Here is a 12,517-nt window from a genome sequence, read left to right as displayed (position 1 = left end):
AAACATTGAACACATGGAGGTAACTGTAGTTGGTTGGGTCTTCTGTCACTCGTTCTGGCAACAATGGAGTAGTGGAATAAACGAAATAGTCTTTAACCCAAGGAACACAGGGTACATCGAATGCTGGGAACAGCAGGAAACACACGGACATAACAAGTAGACCTGACCGAGACAGAATGCAGAAGCATAGATTTATATACATAGGTCAGGATAATTGGAGAAACACATGATCACAAATGACAATCAGCCTAGACGACGTCAGGAACATGACCAAATAAGAGAAATGAGCAAAACATGCACAGACAGTCCATAATCCTGGCAAAACTGTTTAACTGATAGTATTAATCAGTCACATTTCTAACTTTCTTTTAATGATTAATTGGTCAATATGAGCATCCCTACATCAGATAATTAAATGAGTCAAACTCAGAGTACAGTGAGATGAGGATCTGGATGCTTCTGCAAATCCTGTTTCATGTTGAAGTAATGGAATAGAAATATGAGATTTGGTGACAATAATGCATTATTAATGTTGATACATTTGTAAATGTCAGATGATATTCAGTGCTGTATGTTTCTGAGCGACACTGATGCGGTTTGATCTCTAACATCAGCTCAATAAATGTATTTGACATTATGATGCCTTCACAAACAGACCATTAGCAGGGGTTCACATTCATTATGTATTAGTTTCTCTCTTCTTTCTTGAAAATGAAAGCACACAATAACATTATGAGGTCAGATGCAGGGAACCATGAAACTACATTAAAAAAACAGCACAGCACTCTGAGAAACGTCTCTGCAGTTCAGTGTCTGTGTGTGTGATATGAAATAACGATGTACTTCATTACTGCATTATAGCTCCCCCCCCCCTATATATATATATAAACCTCACTAATCACGGGTTAGGTTCATTCTCATCTGTTTGACATGAAAGGCAACAGCACACCAACATTTGTGCCTTTAATTCTGTGTGTTTTGCGCCACTACAAGCTCTGATGTATGTAATGATCTATACAGTAAAAACATTTGGTTTGTTGTCAGGTAAATGCTCATTCTTGATGTGAATGAACTTCACAGGAATGACTTGTTTCTTGTTCTCGCGGAGGCTTTGCATTTTACTGTGAAAACATGATGTTGTGTTCAGTGGCCAGTCGCATAAAATGTTTAGACTATAGTTTCACAAGCAAGTCATCTAATTAGACATAACTTCTTTTTTTAAAGCCAGTTACATAAATAAAAATCGTAGATTGTTCTAATTTGAATCCGAAGAGAGTAAGAGATACTCTGGCCCCTGAAGTCATGATGATTTTATAATTCTGACATGCACATGCCTTTACAGACACATGTAGGAGACTTTTGCACAGTGACATTGCTAACGTTTGCCTATGTGGAGTGTGTTACGTGTGTTACGTGTGTATGGTTTTTGAACGTTTCAAGTGCACGTCTTCTGTATTGATTACGGTGTTTGATGGCGTGTGAAGGAACGCAGTGAGAGGAACCTGATGTCTGCCGCTTATGTTGAGAGATGAATGATGGTTCTGTGGATCTGTTCGTCCTCTGAACGTCCTAAATATGCCCTCGGTGAGGTCAAAGTGAGCAGCGGTACACGTGTCACCTCACTAAAAATAGCGGTGCACGCTTACTCTGTCTTTATACACGTGTGCAGACACTCACAGCCAAGGTCTGGAGAGTTCATCTTCCTCTGAAAGAACAGCGATTATCATTGACTGAAGACATTATGTACAAGATCTAAATATAACTTTCCTTTAAAACAAGATTGGTTTACTCTTCTACACTTATTCAGGAGCTTTCGTTTGGTCACGTTGATGTCGGTGTGCTGAAGCTCCGGGAATCAGGACAGTACATCTCAACATCATGACTCCAAACGAATCTTACATGAGACATTGTCTGTTACCCTGATCATTTAGACTCGTCCCTCATCAAATGAACAAATGAACTCGAGGGAATAAAATCAGTCCAAATGAAACATTAGTATTACTCACTCAAGTCATTACTACATGTTAAACCTCAACATTCGTGCCTCAGTTTCTGTGGCAGCTGAAGAAATGAGGTGTTTGTGTGTGTTTGTGTTTCCTGAAGGATCTGGCAGGAATGAGTCCTCCTCAGAGGAACTGGAAGGGGATCGCCATCGCTCTGCTGGTCATTCTGGTGGTCTGTTCTCTCATCACTATGTCTGTGATCCTCCTCACTCCAGGTACTACAGCAAACCCTCATTCATTGTGATTTTCTTACAGTGCTCGTGTTCACAACTCTCCAGGTCCTACCTGTTTTTGCATTGTGACAATCTCCAGCTTTACATCAGCAGCGGTGTGAGCGGCGTTACTCTGCTGTTTGTTACGTGACGTGTGAGTCCATTACTGACCTGGTGCTCTCGTTTGTCTGTTTGTGTGACAGTGGATACCCAGCCTGGCAGCGACACCAAGCTGACGGTGGAGGATCTTTTCAGCACAGATTTCTACGTCCACGACCCTGAAGCTCACTGGATCAACGGTAAGATGATACGACCACAGAACCACATCCATCGTTCATTTCTAATGGATCTCATTCATTACATTACATTTACATTTAATCATTTAGCACAGTGTTTCCCAAACTTTTCCATTCTACGACCCACCTAGACAAGTGAAATCAATTTCACGACCCACCAAAATATTTGAGAAAAAAAACATTGACATTAAGCCTAACCTTACTTAAATGTTTGAGGCCAGAAATTAAGTATTTAAGAAAAATAACCATTTTATTTTAGAGTACACCTGAAAAGTTTTGTTTACAGACGTTAAAATATGTAGTGTCCATAATAACGTGAAGCAGGCTCCCTCCAGTGAACTGTGATCTGTGCTGTGTTGTGTTCAGGATCCTCTCGTGTGTGTACGGGAACTGAGCACAATCCAACACTTTTTTTATAAAAGCATAAGAAGCCAAGCAGAACGATCTAAAACTCAAGTTTTGAGATAAAAAAATTTGTGAAATAGGTAAAAAAAATATGAGCGCTTCAAAACATCCAATGCACGCGAACTTAATTACAATTCTAAAATGCAGTTCGTTATTAATGTTGGTGGGCTATATTGATGTGATGATTGCTTCCCGGTTCCCGCCTCCTTCTTTCCCCCGTGATTGTGAAGTTTTTAATGTGTTACAATGGTGCCGAAGCCCGCGAGGAAGGAGGGGCGATCTCACTGCCTTGATGACTCCTTCAGGAAGGAGGCCGGAACCCTTTTAATAACCAAATAAACACAAAACAGTGCGACAGTCCTTCACAGACGACTGCGGCGCACAAGCAAAAACCAAAACCAAAATACAAAATAAAGCCCAGGCCTGGTCCTCTCTCGTCCTTCACTGTCATCGCTCCTCTTTTATATCCTTCCATCTCCTCCGTGGTTCTCGAGACCGGTGAGTGGAGCACGTGTCGCTCATTTCCAATCACTCCACCGGCCTCGCTCCGTTCCCACGGCTCTCGGCCCCGCCCCACTCGTCACATTCGTGCAGCCCTAGACTGAACCGTGTGAGTGTGTGTGTGTGTGTGTGTCATTGAAACGCTAATTTAGCTGCAGCCAAGTGACTTTGTGCGACCCACATGTGTGTCGCGACCCTCAGTTTGAAAACCCAGACGCTTTTATCCAAAGCGATTTACAAATGAAAACAATAGAAGCAATCAGATCAACGAAAGAACAGCAACAGTATAAAGTATCCTGATATAATCATGACAAACTATACATCGTTGGAAAGGTCTAAGACTCCTTAATAGATATTTTACCAATCTTTTGTGTTAAAAATAATGTAGGAAAAGTAGTAGATTAATTAAATTCTTTTCTATTCTTTATTGCATTTTCCTCTATCACACTTCAGAAATCATCAGAAATGATACATCACTTGAAAGCTTAAAATCTCAAAATTCATTCTGTGAAACCCATTATAAAATCAAACATTATCATGAAAATGGTACAATAAAATCATGTTACAAAATGTTTTCAGTCATGAATTATAAAAATGTAGGCACATCATGCACTTTCAAGTCTATGTTCAAAAATGTGAGTAACAGATAAAAGGATAGAATAGAATAGAATAGAATAGAATAGGTAAATGATAGTATTAGTTGGTCGGGTGCTGGCGAAAAATATGGGTTAGGGTTAGGGTAGCCAGTGATCCCTAATGAGGGAAAGAGTAACGTGAGCTTTTTCTGGCTGATTGAAGACCACTCTTGCTGCATCAGTGAGCGGAGGAAGGATCATGAGGAAAGGTCGTATGATGACTGGAAAGGATAAGTTTGGAAACGTGTGTATTTAAGTTTATTAGTCGTTATGAAGTTATCATCAGTCTGCGGTGTGGGGAATGGGTCACTGATGTTTATTGTCTTATTTGTGAAGAAAATTGCAAAGTCATCAGCTGTAAGAGTTGATGAAGGAGGAGGAGGACAGAGATGAGAAGAGAACGTTTTGAAAAGTGTGCAAGAGTTAATTTTGTTGTGGTAGTATGTTGTTTTTGCAGTGAAAACATTAGTAGAGAAGGAAGAGAGGAGAGACTGATACACACTGAGGTCGGTAGATTTGTGCCATTGCCCTGAGTTTAGAGCGATGTTCACGGAGAAGCTCGGACACCCAGGGGCAGATGGGACGGTGCGTGCTGGTCTGGACGACTGTGGGCAAAGGTGGTCAAGCAAGATGTTAGAGTGGAGTAAAGAGTGTCTGTAGCACTGCTCGTGTCCTGAGCTGAAAACTGAGAGAGAGCAGGAAGTGAGGATGAAACCACAGAAGATAGACGAGATGGAGAGAGAGAGCGTAGGGTCTGACCAGCGGAGGAGTGTGAGGCGCTTCAGGAGTAAGTGTGAGGTTAGAAGTGATGAGGAACTGGTCTGAGGAGTGCAGAGGAGTAACTGAAGTCTTCTCAGTGGAGCAATCACATGTAGATGAGGTCAGTTGGTTAGCTAATTCCTCATTAATCATCTGTACACCATCATGAGCTCTTAAGCACAGCAGTTTGCAGAGGATGATTGATTATGACCACAGACACTGAGAAATAAACAGTATTTATCACTTACTTGGACAAGAAGAAACCATCTGTCTGACATTAACATTTTCCATTTAAAGTAGTTTTTTTAAAACAATCTTCAGATTTATATGAAACCTTTGAGACCGCAAACATAGACTTAATAAGTGATTGTGCTGGGCTGCAGAGCTCTTCAACAGAGAACGATGTAGAAATCAGCGGAAATGTGTCGCGGTATAATGCTATACGCATTCATACAGAAGATTTTGGGGTGGAACTTCTTTGGAAACTTCCAGGTTTATATATTGTTACTTTTGATAAGAATCAAAGTCTCATCTTTCCAATTAGGTCCTTTTTTACAGGAAACAACAAATGCTGTTTGATGCTGTTTGATGCTGTTTGATGCTGTTTGATGCTGTTTGATGTGGCGTGACAGATCGCTGATTAAACACCGCAGTTCAAGCAGCAACACAATCATCTCTTTCTCTTTACTAGTTTAATCACAGAATAAACGTCTCACACCTCATGTAATCGCTCTATCAGTGTTTCAGCCACAGAAAGAAGGCAATAAAACATCAGATTTACTTTACCTCTTCAGGAACTCATCTGTGTCCACTGCTCATTAGTGCGTGATAGATGAAGTCTAGAGAACAAATATTAGACTATAGACTCATTACATTTTACTTTACCTGTTAGTGCTGTCTTAATTATGTCATGTTAAAATATATCTGTTATAAGACGAGTTATGAGAGACACTGTGTAAATCAATATGAATTTAAACAACAAATATTATTTTTATAATTTATAAGGTTATTTAGAAACTGCATTATGTGTATTAGAGTGGCATATACACATACACATATAGATAAATGAGTTGATTAAAGGCGATTGTGCCAGACTCCAGTCCTTCAGAAACTCCTCAGATCATCACCGATCCTCCTCATAGTTAGGGTTAGGGTTAGGGTTCGAGAGTTCGAGACACTGTGGCTTGTCGGTCTCTCCAGGTTTGCGTCTGAAGCTTCCTGCAGGACACTGTGCATGAACACAACCATTTGACTTTTTTCCATATTTTGCCTCTACGGCTGTAAGTGTGTCAGTTTAACTTCCTGTTAGCACTCATTCCTGACTGAAAGCTGTGTCAAATACTGTTTCCTGCATCATAAGAACCAATGAGACGTCACTCGGTAGAAATAGGGCCAGCATGTAGGACGTGAATGTGTTTAAATAATTTATGAAGTGTGTGAAAGCATCTGATGATGTGACTTTGAGAACTTGACCTTTCAGATTCGTGAATACCGTCTAGTTACGCTGCAATACTTCTGCCATATCAGGAATCACAGGCCTTGGCAGTGTGAGTGTGTGTGTTTGCGTGTGTGTGTGTGTGTAGTGGATGTGGTAGTTGCTATGGTAACAGGATGGGGAAAGGGGCACTCAGGTCTTACACTGGCGGCAGCAGCATGAATATTTCATCGTGAGTGTGATGCAGTGAATCCTTCAGCTTCTGTTCTAGACAGATCAGTGTTTATCAGAGTCCTGCAGTCCATCCAGACTTCAGCTTAACTCTGTTCTTCAGTGAGTCTGATCCATGGATGTGCTGCAGCACGCAGATCGTCCTCTAGTGAGTGTTTGTGTGTGCATTCAGCACGTGACCCTCAGAACGAGTGAAGGCATCACACGCAGAGCACGAGAGAACAAATATTTGATATCAGCAGTTCTCCTGTCTTATGCTGAATCAAACCCTGAAAGATGAAATGCTTCACAGTTGTGCTGCTGTTGAATAGAGACAGTTCTTCACATCAAATCCGTCATCTGTTTATCAGTGATTGTGTAACAGAAGTGTGAGTCAAGTCTGCTGTTGTTTGAATTTATTTCTCCTCGTAAAATTAATCTTTAAATGCACAATACCATCACTGGAAAATTAGCCTTTTTAGACAAATGTTTGTGCTGTAAAAATATTATTCAGCATTATTCAGAGCAGCCCTTCATCCAGCTTTATGATGGACTACAAATTACTGGACAGTCCAATAATACAGCAAATATCTCCTGACTTCAGCACTGTTTCCTTCCTCAAGCTTTCAGCATTAAATCAGTTGTGTCAGTTCACCAGATGCTTTCTGTTGTCAGCAGTCAGAGTTTTGTTCCGGTTTAGAGTTTAAAACTGAGAGCTGTATGAATGTTTCACCATCTGCTTTTCCTCACTGCAGTCAATAGTGACTCCGCGAGACTCTCAGACTGGAAATATAGCTTTACAGCCGTCATGCAGCTCATAAATATGAGTAACTCGAGGTGAAACAGACCAGCAGTTCTTTACTTTCTGCCTGTTTATGCGTCTGAAGATAGATTGGACACAAGCAAGAGCACAGGTCAAATGCAGAAAAGAAAGTGAACTCATTTGGAAATGAATAGGACTTAGCAAATCCGTGTTAAGTTATTTGACAAGCAGCAGCTGGTCTGTAAAATCTGATAACACACAGATGGACGAATCAGATGTGTTTTCACTCTAATTCATGCATAGCTGACTGTGTTTACATAAATAACCCTCCAAGATCAGCATTTTGACCAAATTGTGCATCTGATCCTGCATCCCTGTGAGACTTGAACGCTTCAAACTCTTACAAACTAATCACATGACTTGCTGTTAAATACTGACGCTCTGATGTTTTCTCTTTGCCAGAATCTGAGGTGATCTACAGAAATCACCATGGACATGTGATCAGGTTTAACATCCTCACAAACGAGACCGAGATCGTGTTGAAGAACACCACGTTTGTGAGTAAAAACCTACCACACACACACACACACACACACACACACTGTTGAGCTCGTATGTTTAAATATACACACCTTACACAGTTTACACAGTTCACAATGTTAATCATTAAAAACTGTTGTCATTTTTTATTTAGTACTGTCCTGAAAAATCTATGTCACCTTAGCAATGTTTACATATCCACAAGACTAAATAATAACTGAATTTGTACAAAAGACCGTGTTTCCATAATAACGACATGCTTGATTTACCAGTCCTCTTAGACTAGGCTGCTCTGTTGTTCAGGAAGAGTGTCTTTTGTGACATTATTTGCAGTTTTAAACTGTTTAGTTTTAGTAGATGACCATTTGGGATTTTTTAAGTTTTAGTCACAGAATGCTTTTATAGTACAGATTATACATTTTTATCTCTAAAGATCAAGAAAGTTACTTTTTTTCATGATACGACACTTTAAGGTTTTTAGAACGAGTCGTTCCCAGCAGAAATGTTGAGGCAAAGTCTGTAGTTTTTGGGGTGAATCTTTCCGATCCCTTGCAGTAATGAGGATGACATCTGTCATGTTTTTCCAGGATACTTTCAAAGCCACCAGATACTCCATAAGCCCAGACATGAAGTATGTGCTCTTTGCCTACAACGTCAAACAGGTATGTGCTGCTTTCTGCAACTTCTGCAATAGACATGCTTTTTAATGTTTCACTAGCAAAGACATGCCACACTGTGGATGTTTTTAATCTTTATTGTATGAATATAGGGATGAATGGGGAAGGGAAGGATGGGAAAAGGGGAAGGGATGATAACAGGTTGATTTGGTTTGGTGGCCCAGAGAGACTCAGGATGGGGGTATTGTCTCTGTGTTTGGATGAGGTCAGCCCCCCCCCGAACTTCAGTTATCTAGTTAACTCACTTTAAACTGAACTGGTACCTGTTCCTCATGCTCATTCACACTCACTATAGGCATGCGAGCAAACATTAATTCAATTCAATTCTGTTTTTTTGTACAACGATACAACGTTGCAAAGCAACTTTACAGAAAATTAAGTTTCTACAATATTTAATAGTAGCTCATCAGTGGTGACTATCAGTTTATGAGCATATGGCAGAAATGTACAGAAAAATCAATTAAAGGCATAATCAACCCTACGATGAACATTATTAACAGCAATTGTTATATGATGCAGTCACACTTGTAGCAATATTTGTTAGTTCTGTTGTTGATTCAGGGTCAGCATCATCTGAGGTCCTCTGAGGGTCAGCATCATCTCTTCTCAGGTGTTCTGGATCCAGACTGGAGCTTGTGTAAATCCTAGTTACCACGGATGAAGATCCCAGCAGAAACAGAGAAACACATAGAGACATCATTAGCATAGCTGCTGATCCATCAAAGTAAAATTAATTAGATTAACCCAAGCTAATGAATAAGAATGTGCATTTGATCAGATGCAACTACACTCACAATTTAAGAGATGCATTATTCGAATGCTTGACGAAAGAGATGTGTTTTTAATCTAGATTTAAACAGAGAGAGTGTGTCTGAACCCCGAACATTATCAGGAAGGCTATTCCAGAGTTTGGGAGCCAAATGTGAGAAAGCTCTACCTCCTTTAGTGGACTTTGCTATCCTAGGAATAGTCCAGCGTTTTTTGACCTTAGGGAGCGTGATGGGTTGTAGCGTGGTAGAAGGCTAGTTAGGTACGCAGGAGCTAAACCATTTAGGGCCTTATAGGTAAGTAATGATAATTTGTAACATCAGCTGAAACAGAGATGTAACATACAAGAGATTGAAAGTCATTCACCAGCATGTTAAAAGATCCTAATATAATTAACAGCCCAATCTAACCCAGCCTGTTATGATTGTTTGACAAAGTGTCACAGCCTGAATTTTCCCAGAAAGACTGACCCACTTCCTTAAAACCATCTACAGACTTTCATAGGCAGCCTAGAAAAGTCTTAAATTTAATACCTTTAAAGAAATGTTTTGTTCCTAAAGCCAAGACAATCACATCACAAATCAGCTGAGCGCCATAGTGGAATTAGACATTTTGTTTGTACACATCTGTTTAAAGGGGTCATGGGATGCTAATTTCACTTTTTCATGTTGTTTCAACATACATGTGTGTTTGCAGTGTGTGTACACATTTACCCTATAACGTTAAAAATCCACCCAGTGGTTTTTATTTAATCCCTAAAAATAATGTCCCCTTTTTCAAATCATTCACTGATGACACACTCTGACTGCCCCACTCGTCACAATGGCGTTTTTATGTAGAATTTTGCAGAAAACACTGAACAAATTTGAAAACTGTGTGCAAATAGGTGAAGTGTGTTCAAAGTTTTGAGAAACGTGTCTTTGAATATTGGACCTAATTAATTAGTTATTGTGTGTTAGCAATCGAGAAAAACTGTAAATTAAAGATTCCTGTGTTTAATATTAGTTGTTGTTTTCTGACCGTAGGTTTACCGGCACTCGTTCACGGCGTCCTACATCATATACAGCATTCACACCAGGTGGAGTAAGAGCTGTTATTGATCTCACTGTATCTCACACACATACAACAGAACAGTCTTTAAACATGACTTACTGTAAAAAGTGTTCTAGACAGAACAATGTGAAATGAGCTGAAGGGTTCAAATATCGTGAAGCAAAGTACTTCATTGCAGTAAATAAAAAAATAAATAAGCATAAGCAAGTAAATAAGTGCAGATGGGAGAGAAGGAGCAGCAGAAATGTGCTGCTGTGATGTTGAATGTTCTGATCATCAGTGTTTGACAGGAGCGCTGTAATCTATTCAGCTCACATTCACCCATAAAACAAGACAGTAGATGAGCAGCATCAGCCAGCAATCACCTACTGCAGCAGAAACACTACAGCTGTAATAATGCATCTGTCTGAACACTCTCTCTGTGTGTGTGTCTGTCTGTGTGTGTGTGTCTCTGTGTGTGTGTGTGTGTGTGTGTGTGTAGGGAGGTTCTGCAGCTGGATCCTCCAGAGGTGTTGAACTCTAAACTGCAGCATGCAGCGTGGGGCGTCCAAGGCCAGCAGTTGGTGAGCTCTTCTTTTGTTATACACATTTATTCTTTATCTTCAGACACACCTTAAAGAGTTGTTGATTCCAGAGTTATTAAGTTTTTGCATTGTGTTTGTGTTCAGTACTGTTTTGTGATGGTAAGGTTTATAGCAGGTTGTGAGACGTCATCTCTTAATTGCTTTGAAAGCACAGATTTTTGTCAGAGTCAGTGAAGTGCTCATATATATGCTGGACAACACTATAAATTGAACAGTTTACAACTTGTGATGATGAGCGCTTATCAGGATAAACTAAACACTTGATTTTCAAAAGTATGTGAAATGTCAGAGAGTCTGTTATTGTGGCGACATTTCAATGCATTGAAACGTGGCGATGAACAAAACAAACGTTTATTGGTTGTTTGACATGTCGATCAAACCAGCCACATGGGCCTTGGCCAATGAAAGCTGCCATGAGTTCCAGACCTTTAAAAAAAAAATCTATTCAAGTTTATTTGTATAGCACTTTATACAATACAAATCGTTACAAATCAACTTTGCAGAAAATTATGTTTCTACAATATTTAGTAGTAGCTTATAAGTGGTGACTGTCAGTTTGTGCACGAATGAAAGGATTTTCAGAAAAATTTATACAAGACGTAGTCAGCCAGATGATGAATATAATTATATATTATTAATAATGAATAATTATTATATGATTCAGTCACACTTGTAGCAATATTTGTTAGTTCTGTTGTTGATTCAGGGTCAGCATCATCTGAGGTCCTCTGAGGGTCAGCATCATCTCTTCTCAGGTGTTCTGGATCCAGACTGGAGCTTGTGTAAATCCTAGTTACCACGGATGAAGATCCCAGCAGAAACAGAGAAACACATAGAGACATCATTAGCATAGCTGCTGATCCAACAAAGTAAAATGAATTAGTTTAACCCAAGCTAATGAATAATAATGCACATTTGATCAGATACAACTACACTCACAATTTAAGAGATGCATTATTCGAATGCTTGGCGAAAGAGATGTGTTTTTAATCTAGATTTAAACAGAGAGAGTGTGTCTGAACCCCGAACATTATCAGGAAGGCTATTCCAGAGTTTGGGAGCCAAATGTGAGAAAGCTCTACCTCCTTTAGTGGACTTTGCTATCCTAGGAACTACCAAAAGTCCAGCGTTTTGTGACCTTAGGGTGCGTGATGGGTTGTAGCGTGGTAGAAGGCTAGTTAGGTACGCTGGAGCTAAACCATTTAGGGCCTTATAGGTAAGTAATGATAATTTGTAACTGATACGGAACTTAATAGGTAGCCAGTGCAGAGACTGTAAAATTGGGGTAATATGATCATATTTTCTTGACCTGGTAAGGACTCTAGCTGCTGTGTTTTGGACGACCTGTAGCTTGTTTATTGACGAAGCAGGACAACCACCTAGAAGTGCATTAAAATAGTCCAGTCTAGAGGTCATGAATGCATGAACTAGCTTTTCTGCATCAGAAACAGATAACATGTTTCGTAGCTTGGCAATGTTTCTAAGATGGAAGAATGCAGTTTTTGTAACATTGGAAATATGATTTTCAAAAGACAAATTGCTGTCTAATATAACACCCAGATTTCTGACTGTAGAGGAAGTAACAGTACATCCGTCTAGTTGCAGATTGTAATCTACAAGACTCTGTGTAGTGTTTTTTGGTCCAATAATTAATATCTCTGTCTTATCCGAATTTA

The 12,517-nt window shown here is 39.7% G+C and overlaps 1 protein-coding gene across 2 annotated transcripts in view; it reads left to right on the top strand.

Moving 5' to 3' along the window:
* LOC128020037 (inactive dipeptidyl peptidase 10) overlaps positions 1-12,517 on the top strand; it is a 47,229-nt gene that overhangs the window by 17,137 nt on the left and 17,575 nt on the right. For both annotated transcript variants that reach the window (XM_052606567.1, XM_052606568.1), the window contains exons 2-7: positions 2,104-2,218; positions 2,419-2,514; positions 7,682-7,776; positions 8,347-8,421; positions 10,230-10,282; positions 10,739-10,820. In XM_052606567.1, the coding sequence (XP_052462527.1) occupies positions 2,104-2,218; positions 2,419-2,514; positions 7,682-7,776; positions 8,347-8,421; positions 10,230-10,282; positions 10,739-10,820 (516 nt within the window). The remainder of the gene's footprint in view (positions 1-2,103; positions 2,219-2,418; positions 2,515-7,681; positions 7,777-8,346; positions 8,422-10,229; positions 10,283-10,738; positions 10,821-12,517) is intronic.

The sequence above is a fragment of the Carassius gibelio genome, chromosome A9 (genome assembly GCF_023724105.1).
Source record: "Carassius gibelio isolate Cgi1373 ecotype wild population from Czech Republic chromosome A9, carGib1.2-hapl.c, whole genome shotgun sequence".
Classification (NCBI taxonomy): domain Eukaryota; kingdom Metazoa; phylum Chordata; class Actinopteri; order Cypriniformes; family Cyprinidae; genus Carassius; species Carassius gibelio.
The sequence above is the reverse complement of the archived record's forward strand: the minus strand, read 5'-3'. Positions and strand labels throughout refer to the sequence as shown.